Source organism: Dromiciops gliroides, chromosome 3 (assembly GCF_019393635.1).
Source record: "Dromiciops gliroides isolate mDroGli1 chromosome 3, mDroGli1.pri, whole genome shotgun sequence".
NCBI lineage: Eukaryota > Metazoa > Chordata > Mammalia > Microbiotheria > Microbiotheriidae > Dromiciops > Dromiciops gliroides.
Genome location: NC_057863.1, coordinates 642,541,090 through 642,556,170, shown reverse-complemented (window position 1 = coordinate 642,556,170; position 15,081 = coordinate 642,541,090). Strand labels below are relative to the sequence as shown.

Genomic DNA, 15,081 nt, shown 5'->3' with positions numbered 1-15,081 from the left:
CTTGGGCCCAGTCTCACTGAGGTATTATGTATAGGCTAAGAGCTCTCTTTGTCTTTTCCTTTGTTCCTATCTTCCCCCTCCAAGCCACCCCCTCCATCCTTTTGTAGTGATAAGGCACAAAGACTTGACAAGTTTATTGGAATAAAACACTTAACAGAAACATAGAAGCATAATCTCTCCAAACTAAACCTCAGAGTGGTCCCTAACTATTCAAATCCATCTGCTGAGAGCCTTGTGCCTGTTTAGTTAATCTTTGCCCCATACTGAGAAGAGTGTTTGGGCAGTGGTTGGGCTGGCTTTTTGAACATTGTCTCAAGGGTCCCATTTCTTCCCTGTGTGTGTCACCTAGTACACAGGCTATGTTTACTAACAGTGTATGCTTATATTTGATCAGATTTGGCAAATTAGCAAACTGTTGCCCATGATCTTTGACATGTGTAAGGTGTTCATCTACATTTGCTGAGGTCTAACTTATGTAGTGCTTCTCTCCTGAGTGTGTCCGCCTGTGTGTGATGAGGTGTGACTTGTGTGTAAATCCTCGCCTGCACTCCTCACACACATAAGGCTTCTCTCCTGAGTGTGTCCGCCTGTGTGTGATGAGGTGTGACTTCTGTGTAAATCCTCGCCTGCACTCCTCACACACATAAGGCTTCTCTCCTGAGTGTGTCCGCCTGTGTGTGATGAGGTATGACTTGTGTGTAAATCCTCGCCTGCACTCCTCACACACATAAGGCTTCTCTCCTGAGTGTGTCCGCCTGTGTGTGATGAGGTGTGACTTCTGTGTAAATCCTCGCCTGCACTCCTCACACACATAAGGCTTCTCTCCTGAGTGTGTCCGCCTGTGTGTGATGAGGGTTGACTTGTGTGTAAATCCTCGCCTGCACTCCTCACACACATAAGGCTTCTCTCCTGAGTGTGTCCGCCTGTGTGTGATGAGGGTTGACTTGTGTGTAAATCCTCGCCTGCACTCCTCACACACATAAGGCTTCTCTCCTGAGTGTGTCCGCCTGTGTGTGATGAGGGTTGACTTGTGTGTAAATCCTCGCCTGCACTCCTCACACACATAAGGCTTCTCTCCTGAGTGTGTCCACCTGTGTGTGATGAGGTGTGACTTGGAGGTAAATCCTTGCTTCCATTCACCATACTTGTATGGCCCAAACCCTTTTTTATCTTCTTCCTGCAATGCCAATGTGGTCTGTTTAGTGCTCTCCCCCTGGATCCTGCTGAGATCCCATTCCCCAGAGCTGCTTTCCTTCTCCCTTACTTGTTGGCTCTGAGGCAGGCTGAGTATTTTCACCAGATCCACTTGTTTGGTCTTCCCCCACAAGGAGCTAGGGTGCTCTTTTTGTGACGTTTCTGCTTTGTCACTTACACAGCTGTAACCAGGGGAAAGCAGCTTGTCTAGATGGAGATCTTCCAGGCCATAATTATTTTCTGTCCCTGAATCCAGGAATACTTGAGGGGGATGTTTGAGCAGCATGTGTTGACTGAGGAAGGCATGAGTGGAGAAGCCCAGAGGGCAGGAAGGACAAAGATGGATTCCTGGGCTTCCCCCTAAAGAAGGAAGAAAATTTTGAGCCAGAGCCTTTCCTCACTCCCTAATGGCAGTTTGCTGAACCTCCCATTCTCCCTGTCCCCCCTCCCCCCATATCCTGTATCCCTTACCATTCTCACTTGCCTCTGGCAAATGTCTTGATAAACATGCTTTGCATCTGAAATCCCTGAGTCACCCATTGCATTCACTGAGGAACCACTTGGGCCTTTGACAGCTCTTACCCTTGGGTGATCAGTGTACCCTCACCTAGATTTCCTAGAATAGAGTTCACTTAAGCTACCATAACAGGACTTGGTCTGGATAAAGATGACATCCTCTGGGAAGTTAAGACAAGGCACAGCCTGAATTCTTTTTTTGAGAGAAACCTCTGCTCCATGGGACCCAGCCAATAGTCTTTAACTTCATCCAAAGGCACCTGTTAGGCACTGTTTCTTTAGTGTTGGTGGTGACCCTTATTGGGCAATGAATGGGATACTCTACAAAAAGGGCCTGGAATACAGAAGTTCAAAGAGCACTGAAGCAGTGCCAATTGCAATATAATTCCATCAGGCTACATGTGATGTTCAGTAGGAGCTTTCTGAACTGAAGTGCCGAGTCAATACTTTGAAGTCCTCGGAGTCAAAAGACTTGCATTTGAGTCCTGGCTCTCTCTGTGGCCCTGGAAACATCAACTAGCTTCTTTGAGCCTCAGTTTCCCCAACAGTAAAATTAGGCTGGCAAAAACGCTTTGTAAATTGCAACATCCTATTCCAGTTATTCCTATGATACTTCTACTAGCATTCTACTCTGCTGTCTGCCTCCTCATGGCTTCTCAAAGATTATACCAGCAGAGTACAAGCCTCGACTTGTTGGGTGCCACCAAGCTAGGTTCCAATGGGTTCATAACCAGATTGGCTGCAAAATGAGTCTTGCCTACTAAAGTCACAGTGAGGTAACAGTCCGCAGCAATGGAGGAAGTACACACTGAAATCAGCACTCTGAAACACTGAAATATCAGTATGACTTCAAACTGCATGGCCACAGCCTTGATTTGGGGCTGGGGGGGGGGGGGAAGGGTGCAGTTTCATCAGTTAGGAGTCAGCAGCTCAAAAGTTATCAGGTTTGGGGGCAGCTAGGTGGCACAGTGGATAGAGCACCAGCCCTGGAGTCAGGAGGACCTGAGTTCAAATTTGGCCTGAGACACTTAACACTTACTAGCTGTGTGACCCTGGGCAAGTCACTTAACCCCAATTGCCTCACCAAAAAAACAAAACAAAAACCTTTCAGTGTCTTCAGTCAACTAAGACATAAATTACAGACAAGTTGCCAGTGTGCACTGGAGAAAGGAGTTTATACATTGGGAGTTTCCTACAGAGATGAAATTACAGATCTAGCTTCCATACCCCACCCCCCACCTCCACCTCCAAAAATCACATTGGCATGCAAATTGTTGCTAATCAACAGGATCTGAATTAATTACATCTTATTCTGTTACGGGAAAGGAATCTAAAACTGTATTACCTCTAGTTTAATATAACTCATGCTTTATCAACTGTGCCCAAGGTCCTGTGCAGACAGGATACACAAATTAGGCCCCAGTTGCTCACCTGTCAAAGCTGTGAGCTGCCTTTTCCACTTGCTCCCCCACTTGATGCCCAGTTCTTGACCATACTCATCCCCGTACCAAACAAGGAGTTCACAGCCAGGCCTAATGATCCGGCAGATTCTGTAGAAGATTTGTCTGTGGTACTGGAATGCCACCAGGTTCTGTTCCTCCTCATCTCGGGCACAGTTTACATACCTGAGGTTGGCATGTGGGGAAAGGGAAACACTGGTTTAAAACACAACCTCGGGGCAGCTAGGTGGCACAGTGGATAGAGTACCAGCCCTGGAGTCAGGAGTACCTGAGTTCAAATCCAGCCTCAGACACTTAACACTAGCTGTGTGACCCTGGGCAAGTCACTTAACCCCAATTGCCTCACTTAAGGAAAAAAAAAAACTCTGAAAACACAACCTCATGCCACCCCCATGACAAATCCTAATTCTTCCAGACATTTGGTACCCTCTATAAAGGTGTCACTCCACTGGACCTTTGCTCACACATGCCCCATACATTCATGCCACCAAAGTATTCTCTCTTTATACTTGACTGTGACTTTCTGATTACATGAGGCAGAGAGGGCAGGAAGGGGGAAGGTGGTAAGGACTGTCTCAAAGAAGCCCCAGATTAGATGCACTCAGTACTTTTTAACTGGAGAGGATTTTTTTCCCCCAGACCCAAGATAAGTAAAGAGGTTGTTGGGTAAAGAAAGAAAAGGCCTGGAGGTGGCAAATCAAAGTTGGAAAAGTGGATGGGATAGAGATCAGTTTGTCAGGGAGCCAAATAACCTCCCTGGAAGCCAACCTATTTACATTTTGGAATCCAGCTGTTCTTACCTCATCCAGTTAGAGCAAGACTCCTCTTTCCCATCCACATACTCATAACAGTTTCTCCCCTTGGTGATCTGGAATTCAGGGAATAACATTAAATCCATGTGTTTTCGTATACAGACCGCCACCCCTTTACTCTATACATCTCTTCAGGTCAGACTGACTTGGTTTACACTTTGATAGCTTAAGTGTGCTGACATGGTGCTTGGTCTTTTGCATGTACCTGTCATGCCTTGTCCTAACAGGATAGAGGGGGAGGAATCCCCAGTGAGTGAAAGCCACATGTCTTCCATCAAATCGAGGGCTCTCTGAGGGCAGGCACTGGTCATCTCCTTTCTATGTATCTTGTCCCAACCAGTACCCAGGACAGGGCCTTGACCACCCAGGTGGGCTATAATTGGCATTATCAACCTGAGTTGCATTCATATAGTAAGCAGTGCCCTACAAGAATATGGATCGGGGCAGCTAGGTGGCGCAGTGGATAGAGCACCGGCCCTGGAGTCAGGAGGACCTGAGTTCAAATCCGGTCTCAGACACTTAACACTTACTAGCTGTGTGACCCTGGGCAAGTCACTTAACCCCAATTGCCTCACTAAAAAAAAAAAAAAAGAATATGGACCTAGGTTGAGGGGAAGAAGAAAAGAACCAGAATTCGATCTTACCATCCATGAGTATCCACTGTTGGCAGCCTCATCATCCTCTGTTATTTGCCCTTCATAGGGCCCAAAGTGCAGACCCACGGGTAGATCTGAGGCCTCATTCCACACACCAAGTCCTGCACCAGGGATCCCTGAAAGCCCAATTCTTAACCCAGGGGGCAGGGTGATGGCTGAGCAGTAAGGATGTCCCTTGACCATGGCACTATCTTGGACAAACTTTGGGGGGCCATGAACAGCACAGGTCTCCAGGAAGAATGTCTGACACTCCTCACAGACTGCGGGAAACAAGCAATAGAGACTAGAATTAGGAACAGCTGAAACTAGGCATTGGTTTGGAAGCCCACAATTGTCTGGGGAGGGAAGGATGACTGTGAAGTACAGGATACCAAATGGCGTCATTAGTGAATGTTTATCCTGATCCTGAGAAGTCTGGCATGGGGCTAATTGGGGGTCACTGAGAAGGGTTGGTATTCTGGCGCTAGGAAAAGGTTTGTGTTTGAAGGAGGGAAAGGGGAGGGCTACTCACAGAGAAAGTCATCGTCCCGAGGGTCCCAGATTTCTTGGTACGCTTGATACTTTCGTTCCCGCAAATTATAGATATGGACTTCAACCTCCTTTCTTCTGCACTCTGGAATGGGGTCAGTGACAGTAATAGTGGGAAGGGAGTAAGGGCAAAGAAATAGTCTCTGTCGGGTAAGAAAACATACCCCTCTCCTAAATTCCCCACAGGGATCTCCTACTTTCAGCTCTAAGAAGGGCAGGGCAAGAATGGTGCTTGATTGTCTGTAGCTATTTCATGATCCAGTGTCAAGCACAGGCTACAATCCTTTTCCCTTCAAAAAAGGACAACCACTTATCTTTGACCACCTATTATTTGGCTACAGACATCCTCCCTGAACTCAACCTCCATCCCAGATGCGCCCTGCACCCATCACAAACATACCAGATCCCAACTAAGACAGAACTAGGGAATTTAGAAAAATATATCAGAGGGCTTAGTTCCCTAATTTCTCCCTCTTACCCAATTTTCCCTCAGTCAGCTGGTTAGTGGTATAGATTCCATCCGTCTGATCTATCTGCTTCTTGACTGCTTCTGAGGTGGTCAGGTTATTCATGACTACTATCTTCAACTCCTCAGATAAATCCATCATTTCTTCCACTTTGGGGTCAGCTGGTTCCTTGGCCATTTCCTTATTCTGAGGGAGAGACATATTGTTCATCTCACTCTCTCCACTCTTTAGTGTTTGTTATTCCACACTATTCTCCTTTAAGAACACTGAGGAGGAGCATAGTGGTGAGGGGAGTGAGCTGGAGGAGAGGCGATATGTGAGTACTCACCTTTGAGAGGAAATAGAGAACATCGGGTGGTAGGTGCTTCAGTAGAAAAAGAAGGAATCGGGTATTTGTGGAAATTATGATGGGAAGGGAAGTTGTGGAGGCGTAGCCAGGTAAATAAGGATTCAAGGGTAAGAGTAGGAAGTAGGACAAGAAGAGAGAAATTAATCTGATTCTGGAGAAAGAGATAAAGGGAACAACAGAAACTCTGATCATAGAGGGGAGGGAGAGGGGAAAGTGCAGGCTAGAGACAGAATAGGTAGTCCTCAGAAATACATTAGGCAAAATAGAGTAGAATCACTGTTGTCAATCTATTTCCTTCCTAATTCCACTGAAACTTCTCCTCAGGAAGATTTTCCTAATTTTAGTTAGAGCTGGCAGATATCTGTAAGATCATATAGTCCAACCTCCTGGTTTTTAAAGATGAGAATGTGTATGAGAAAGGTAAAATGACATGCTCATTAAAGAGTAGTGCTGGAATTAAAATTCAAGTGCTCTGACTGTGAATCCAGTGTTTTGCTTTGTTTTGTTTACTACATGATTCTCTTTACCTACTGATTCTCTTCTCTATTCTGCAGTTTATTGAGATTGTGTTTAAATGTAAAGTAACTTTTATGTCTGTCCTCTCTTCAAGAAACTTGGAATTCTCTGAAGATTGAAGACATTGTTTTACTAGCAGACCAGGAGTCATCCAACCAAAGGCAGGGACCCATCTCTCCTTTCAGCCTGGGCACTCCTTTACAGGCAAGAACCACAGTATTTCCTTTCTCTACTCCAACACCTTCCCCCATCCCCCATCCCCCACCAACCTACCCTCCCCTTATCCTCCTACTTTCCTACAGGGTAAGATAGTTTATTATAGCCAACTGAGTGTGTATGTTATTACCTCTTTGAGCCAATTCTGATGACAGTAAGGTTCATTCACTCCACAGCACCTCCCCCATCTTCCCCTCTACTGTATAAACTTTTTCTTGTTTCTTTTATGTGAGATAATTTACCCCATTCCACATATCCCTTTCCCTTTCTCCCAGTGAATTCCTCTCACCACTTAATTTTATTTTTTAAAGATATCATCCCTTCATATTCAACTCACACCTGTGCCTTCTGTCTAAATATACTCCATCAAGATGCCTTGATAATGAGAAAGTTCTTGTGAGTTACAAGTATCATCTTCCCATATAGGAATGTAAACAGTTTAACCTATTAATATCCATTCTTATTTCTTTTTCCTGTTTACCTTTTTATGCTTCTCTAGGGTCTTGTATTTGAAAGTCAAATTTTCTATTTAGCTCAGGTCTTTTCATCAAGAATGCCTGAAAGGGGGAAGCTAGGTGGCGCAGTGGATAAAGCACCGGTCCTGGATTCAGGAGTACCTGAGTTCAAATCTGGCCTCAGACACTTGACACTTACTAGCTGTGTGATCCTGGGCAAGTCACTTAACCCCCATTTTGCCACAAAACCCCCCAAAAAAAACAAAAAAACCCAAACCCCAAAAAACAAAAAAAAGAATGCCTGAAAGTCCTCTCTTTTGTTGAATTCCTATCTTTCCCCCAAAGGATTATACTCAGTTTTGCTGGATAGGTGATTCTTGGTTTTGGTCCCAGTTCCAAGCCCTCTGATTCTTTAATGTAGAAGCTGCTAGATCTTGTGTTATCCTGATAGTGGCTCCACAATACTTGAATTGTTTCTTTCTGGCTGCTTGCGATATTTTCTCGTTGACTTGAGAGCTCTGGAATTTGGCTATAATATTCTTGGAAGTTTTCATTTTGGGATCTCTTTCAGAAGGTGATCAGTGAATTTTTATAATTTCTATCTTACATTCTGGTTCTAGAATATCAGGGCAATTTTCCCTGACAACTTCTTGGAAGATTATCTCTCCTGGATCTATTTTCCAAGTCAGTTGTGTTTCCAATGAGATAGTTCACATTACCTTCTATTTTCCCATTCTTTTGGATTTGCTTTATTGTTTCTTGATTTCTCATAAAGTCATTAGCTTCCATTTGCTCAATCCTAATATTTTTCTTTTTATGGGGCAATGAGGGTTAAGTGACTTGCCCAGGATCACACAGCTAGTAAGTGTCAAGTGTCTGAGGCTAGATTTGAACTCCAGTCCTCCTGAATCCAGGGCCGGTGCTTTATTCACTTCACCACCTAGCTGCCCCATGCTCAATCCTAATTTTTAAGGAATTATTTTTTTTTATTCATTTGGATTTTCTTTATTGTGTCTTGATTTCTCATAAAGTCATTTGCTTCTATTTGCTTGATCCTAATTTTTAAACAATGATTTTCTTCAGAGAGCTTTTGTACCTCCTTTTCCATTTGGCCAATTTGACTTTTCAAGTTGCTGACTTTTTTTCAATGACCCTCTTTTATGACTCTCATTTCTTTTTCCATTTTTTCCTCTACCTCTCTTACTTTATTGTCAAAGTCCTTTTTGAGTGCTTTTATGGCCTGAGACCAATTTATATTTTTCTTGGAAGCTTTGGATGTAGTAGCCCTGATGTTGCTATCCTCTTCTGAGGGTTTACCTAAATCTTCCTTGTCACTAAAGAAACTTTCTATGGTCCTCATCTTTCTCTGTCTGCTCATCTTGACAGTCTTTTACTTAACTTTTAACTCCTTAAAGTGGGGCACTACTTCCAGGATGTATTGTCCCAAGGTTCAGGGGGCCTAAGGTGGTGTTTAAGGAGGGGAAGGTTCTTCACTTGCCTGGCCTGTTCTCTGGTCCTTAGCTAACCTCAGGCCAACTTGCTAATTAACCAGGCAGCAAAACTTTGTGTGCTGTGGTTGTTAGCTCTAATGAGCCTGCTCCCCTCTCCTACCTGGGCCACTGACACTCGAGCCTACTTCCTGGTTCCCAGCAGGGGTGAAACACCCAAGTTCTGCCTCAGCACCAGTAGAGACCCCTATAATCTCCCCCCAGTCAACTGCTCAGCCCTCTCACCAGACTGTGAGCTTAGTTCCAGATGACACTGGTGCTGCAGCTGATTCAGAGGCTCCGGGGGTCTCTTTCTCTGTTGAGGCCTGCCTGGGACTGGATCCGTGTCAGCGTGACCTTGGAGTTGGGCTCCACTCCTGCCCTAGCACAGCAGCCCCCTCCTACTGACCTTCCAAGCCATCTTTGGCTGGAAAATAATCTCAACCCGTTCTTTTCTGGGTTCGGCTGCTCCAGGAATTGTACTATGGCATCATTTGGAGGTTTTCTGGAGCAATCGTGTTGTGAGTTCCAAGAGCTTACTGCCTTTCCTCTGCCATCTTGGCTCCATCCCAGAAATATGGGAATTATTTTCTTCAAAGAGCTTTTTTTCCTCCTTTTCCATTTGGCCAATTTGGCTTTTCAAGGCATTCTTTTCCTCATTGGCTTTTTGTACCTCTTTTACCATTTGGCCCAGTCTGGTTTTTGTTTTTGTTTTTTTGCAGGGCAATGAGGGTTAAGTGACTTGCCCAGGGTCACACAGCTAGTAAGTGTCAAGTGTCCGAGGCCAGATTTGAACTCAGGTCCTCCTGAATTAAGGGTTGGTGCTTTATTCACTGTGCCACCTAGCTGCCCCACCCCACTCTGTTTTTTAAGGTGTTATTTTCTTCAGTATTTTTTTTGTGTCTCCTTTACCAAGTTGTTGACTTTTTTCCTATAATTTTCTTGCATCACTCTCATTTCTCTTTCCATTTTTTCCTCTACCTCTCTTACTTTATTTTCAAAGTCCTTTTTGAGCCCTTCTATGGCCTGAGACGAATTAATATTTTTCTTGAAAACTTTGGATGTAGGAGCTTTGACTTTGTTATATTCTTCTGAGGGTGTATTTTGATCTTCTTTGTCACCATAGAAACTTTTTAGGGTCAGCATTTTTTTCTGTTTGCTCATTTTCCCAGCCTAATTCTTGACTTTTTTAAAATTTTTTATAAAGAGCACACTGTCTTTATGTATTTATTTATTTATTTTTAGTGAGGCAATTGGGGTTAAGTGACTTGCCCAGGGTCACACAGCTAGTAAGTGTTAAGTGTCAGAGGCCAGATTTGAACTCAGGTACTCCCGACTCCAGGGCCAGTGCTCTATCTACTGCGCCACCTAGCTGCCCCTATTTCTTGACTTTTAACTCTTTGTTAAAGTAGGGCATTGCTTCCAGGGTGGAAGGTGCACTGTCCCAAACTTCAGGTAACCCTAACCCTAACCCTAGGTTAGGGGGTTTGAGCATCTGTTCTCTGAGATACCTCTAGGAATTTGTAAGTCCCTTAGTTCTTTCAAGCTAGAATGACTTAAGGAGAAGTATGTCAACCACTTTCCTGGCCTGTGCTCCAGTCTGCAAGCAACCACAGGCCCACTTCTCTGCCCTGAAACCATGAACAGAATTCTGCTCCAATGTGTCTGAAAGCTCTTGTCTGCTTGTACTCCTCTCCCACCTGGAACTGCCACCCAGGACTGTAACCTGGATCTGAGTATGGGCAAAACAACAGAGTCCTGCCTCAGTGCTAGCAAAGAGATGCCTATAATCTCCTTCTAGGCTATTTTTCGACCCCCTTACTGTCTGTGGGCTGAGTTCCAGAAGCAGTTGCTGCCACCACTGATTCAGAGGCTCCCAAGGCCTGCTACTGGTTAGCTGGGATTGGGTCTGCCCTGTGGTTGGGTCTGCACTGGTGCGGCCTGTGCTGGGTTGTGCTCCACTCTCAGCCTAGTACAACAGACCTCTCCTGCTGACCTTCTAAGTTGTCTTTGGCTAGAAAATTATTTCACCCTGTCCTTTTGTGGGTTCTGATGGTCCAGGAATTGTCTTACAGCATTATTTGAAGATATTTGGAGGGGTCTTGGGGAAAGTTCAGGAAAGTCACTGCCTTTCCTCAGTCATCGTGGCTCCACTTCTGGTCACACCTACACTTATGGAAAGTCACTTGGGTAGACATATGGAAGATGGAGTGGAAGAGACAAGGATACCAAGTGGGAGGTTGCAGCAATAATCCAGGAGAGAGGTGATGAAGGCCAGAACTAAGGTACTAGCTGTTTGAGTAGAGAGAAGGAGTCAGTTAAAAAAGATGCAATAGAGTTAGAAAAAGCAAGATGTGGAAAATGCTTGGATATATAGTATAAGGGAGAGTGAAGAATGAAGGGTGACATCAAAGTTATGAACCTGGGAGACTAGAAAAAAGTATTTTGATAGAAAGAGGGAATTTTGGTAGAAGGCTGGGTTTAGAGAGAAAGATGATGAACAAATGCAAATTCAATACAAGATATTCTTCTAGTTTGGGATCTGTTGAATTTGAGATGTCTCTGGGACATTCAGTTTGTATTTTTTCTCCAAGTCTTTTTTTAAATATTTATTTATTTAAAATTTTTTCCAATCTTAATAGTATTTTATTTTTTCCAATTACATATAAAGATAGTTTTCAACATTTGTTTTGATAAGATTTTGAGTTTCAAAATTTTCTCCCTCCCTCCCTTTCCTCCTCCCCCATCAATAGAGAAAGCAGGGGCAGCTAGGTGGTGCAGTGGATAGAGCACCGGCCCTGGAGTCAGGAGTACCTGAGTTCAAATCCGGCCTCAGACACTTGACACTTACTAGCTGTGTGACCCTGGGCAAGTCACTTAACCCCAATTGCCTAACTAAAATTAAAAAAAAAAAGAGATAGAAAGCAATCTGATATAGATTATAAATGTATGTACAAACACATTAAACACATTTCTGCATTAGTCATATTGTAAAAGAAGAATCAGAACAAAAGGGAAAAACCTCAAAAAAGAAAAATCTGCATTCAGATTCTACAGTTCTTTTTTCTGGATGTGGAGAGCATTTTCCATCATGAGTCCTTTGGAATTATCTTAGATCATTGTATTGCTGAGAAGAGCTAAGTCTATCACAGCTGATCATTGCACAATGTTGATGTTACTGTGTACAATGTTCTCCTGGTTCTGCTTACTTCACTCAGCATCAATTCATGTAAGTCTTTCCAAGTTTTTCTGAAATCTGCCTGCTCATCACCTAGTAGGGGTATAACTGGGTCAAAGGGTATGCACAGTCCTATAGCCCTTTGGGCATAGTTCCAAATTGCTCTCCAGAATGGCTGGATCAGTTCACAACTCCACCAACAATGTGCTAATGTTCCAATTTTCCCACAGCTTCTCCAACATTTATTATTTTCCTTTTTTGTCATATTAGCCAATCTGATAGGTGTGTGATGGTACTTCAGAGTTGTTTTAATTTGCATTTCTCTAATCAGACACCCAGACTGACAATTTAGGTGTCATCCTCACTTCTTCACTGTCTATCATTACCTCCCCCATCCAAATCTATTCCCAAGGAATGCCAATTTTACCTTCATAATGTTTCTTCCATATGCCCCCTTCTTCTGACAATGCGACCACCCTGATATTGGCCCTTATCACCTAAGGAGATAAGCAGTATAGCTTGCTTGGGTAGGGACAGCAGAGTGGCAAGAACATTCTATACTGGAATAAAGCTCAGTCAGAGAACTGAGTAACAGAAGGAACTGGAGCAGTACAGTTGTGCGTATGTGGTTTTGGAAGTCCACTAAGCCAGAGAAAAAGAGACCAAAATCCAGCTGGGGCCAGTTCTATGCCCCTAGATGTCTCTTCAGGAAGAGCCTGAAGCTGAGTGAATTGCTAATGTGGGAGGAGACTGAAGCAAGCTTTGAGATCCTCCTCCCAGGAAACCAGAATGATAGGGAAAAGAATCAGAAAGTAAGCAATAGGGGATTATAAAGTGGGGGAAAGACTGAAATTACCAAAGATCTCAGAAGGAAAAAAACTCAGTTAAAGACCTTGAGCATAAACAGATAAATTGACAGGGAAAATATTAATAACAGAAGAGAATTTGGTCTCTAGATCAGGTAAAAGATTCTAGTATCTTTGGATAAATACTGGAACAGAACATAAAATAAATCAACACTTAATGAGGTAGATCCCGTGGATGTCCAAAAGAGCACAGAACGATATGTGCCAGGCCACAGGTGGATGTCTCGGAACCATGAGATGTGGTATGGTAACCTTTCCATAACATTTTCAGGTGTCATGAACACATTACTAAATTTGGCTTTGATCCAGACACATGGTGGTATAATGATTGGAATGATGCCACCTGCTGGAGACTTACTGTAGAAAAGCTTCACGATGAGGAGAGGGCCTCTGAGGGCAGGACCATGCGGCTTTCTTTGGTGTCAGGAAGTGACATTGGCTTGTGAAAGGAAGGGTGAAGCTGGTGCGCTGGCTCACTTTCTTTCCTGAGTACTCTGGTGGAGAAGGCAGCTAGAAATGCACTCTCCCTTTAATAGATAGATGAATCTAGGCCTTTCTCTCTCTCTCTCTCTTTTTTTTTTTGGTGAGGCAATTGGGGTTAAGTGACTTGCCCAGGGTTTTGTGAGTTCCAAGAGCTTACTGCCTTTCCTCTGCCATCTTGGCTCCACCCCAGAAATATGGGAATTATTTTCTTCAAAGAGCTTTTTTACCTCCTTTTCCATTTGGCCAATTTGGCTTTTCAAGGCATTCTTTTCCTCATTGGCTTTTTGTACCTCTTTTACCATTTGGCCCAGTCTGGTTTTTGTTTTTGTTTTTTTGCAGGGCAATGAGGGTTAAGTGACTTGCCCAGGGTCACACAACTAGTAAGTGTTAAGTGTCTAAGGCCGGATTTGAACTCAGGTACTCCTGACTCCAGGGCCGGTGCTCTATCCACTGCGCCATCTAGCTGCCCCTTAGGCCTTTCTCTTTTTACCAAATTCTTATTCTCCTTAATAAATGCTTAAAAATCCAACTCTTGCTAAAGCTTACAATTTATTGGTGACCACTCATTAGATATTTTAGACAGTATAGCTAGAATTTTAGCCCTTACAGTGGTAAGAAGTGTTATATAAAGGAGGGGAATGTAATGGAATGTATTAATTTGATCATTGACAATGCTATGCTAAGGATTAGTAAAAACCCAGCAGTTCAACAGCTAAAGAAGTGAGTCCAGCTTTCCAGACCAGAGACCACAGCAGAGTCCAGTTCTCCTGATGACATCTTACCACTCCAAGAAGACAAGAGCTCAGAGACTTTAAAAGAACAATTTTGTTTTGTTGTTTTTTTCCTTCTGTTATTATATACACCATCTGTAACATGTACTCTCTGCAGAGGCCCTCCCTCTGCAAGGCAAATGTCAAAGTGCTGGTTTATGAGGGAACCGCCCCTTTGGACAAAACTTTTCTCTCTCCCTTTTCTATATTGATATTAACATATTGTTTGCTAGCATAGGGTATTATATTCTGTTATTTTTGGCTGTTTCATCGGCAAACCCATAGTGTTTTCCAAAGAAACAAAGGGGGGAATGTGGTAAAAATTATTTGTGGTATAGGCAGATTTTGAAGGGCCTCCCCTTTTGGGGGAGAAAAGATTGAACGCTCCCTGAAGGGAGGTTAGAGGGCACTTCTGAAATGCTAGCTCTCAAGTCACTTCTGGAATGCAAGTTCTCCCTCTCGGTCTGGGGACTGCTGTCCTGGTGGTGCGCAAGCAACCTTAGACTGGTGGGCTGTTCAGGTGGTTGGTAAGTTAATTATGGAAAACCCTAATAGGCTAAGTTTAGAGTTAAGAGCATTTCTCTGTATCTCTATTTTCCTATTTCCTTATCTTTGATTTTTTATTAGTTTCACCTTTGTTGTTTAATTAATTCCCAAGTAATAAAATCTGATCCTTTTGTGAACTAAAGCTTAGAGGTTCCTTTCTTATTGGCCTGGGAGAAATATCTAAAAGGGCAGTTCAGAGTGGAGGGAGAACCTAAAAGGTCCCTCATATTTCCAGAACCCCAATATTAAGGCGAGTCACCCAAATAACACTCTGTATATCAAATTTTGGCCCTCACACATAGTAGGATGTTCCTTAATATTTTATGAGAAATAAGAATCATGAAAAATAACTGGCAGAATAGGAAAACTTGAATCCATGTTGGCATATCTTACCAAAGAAACAAAAGAGAATAACTGAGTGAGAATATGAATACGTAGAAGAGAAGGATAATCTGGAAGAGAAGCAAACAGCAATAACATTAAAAGAAAACACCTGAGACTGACCATAAATTAAAGAAAAGCTAGACATTCAATTAAAAAAAAAGTGTTCAAAACATTTCTAGAAAGAAAACCAGGGGCAGC

At 43.3% G+C, this 15,081-nt stretch overlaps 1 protein-coding gene across 1 annotated transcript in view; it reads right to left on the bottom strand.

Moving 5' to 3' along the window:
- Position 1: 1 nt before the first annotated feature.
- The window catches only part of LOC122748205 (histone-lysine N-methyltransferase PRDM9-like), a 29,695-nt gene continuing 14,615 nt past the window's right edge, over positions 2-15,081 (bottom strand). Inside the window, exons 8-13 of the mRNA XM_043993883.1 lie at positions 5,645-5,819; positions 5,150-5,251; positions 4,627-4,898; positions 3,971-4,038; positions 3,129-3,335; positions 2-1,547 (exon numbers count right to left, since the gene is read on the bottom strand). Coding sequence (XP_043849818.1) covers positions 467-1,547; positions 3,129-3,335; positions 3,971-4,038; positions 4,627-4,898; positions 5,150-5,251; positions 5,645-5,819 — 1,905 coding nt within the window. The 3' untranslated portion in view covers positions 2-466. The remainder of the gene's footprint in view (positions 1,548-3,128; positions 3,336-3,970; positions 4,039-4,626; positions 4,899-5,149; positions 5,252-5,644; positions 5,820-15,081) is intronic.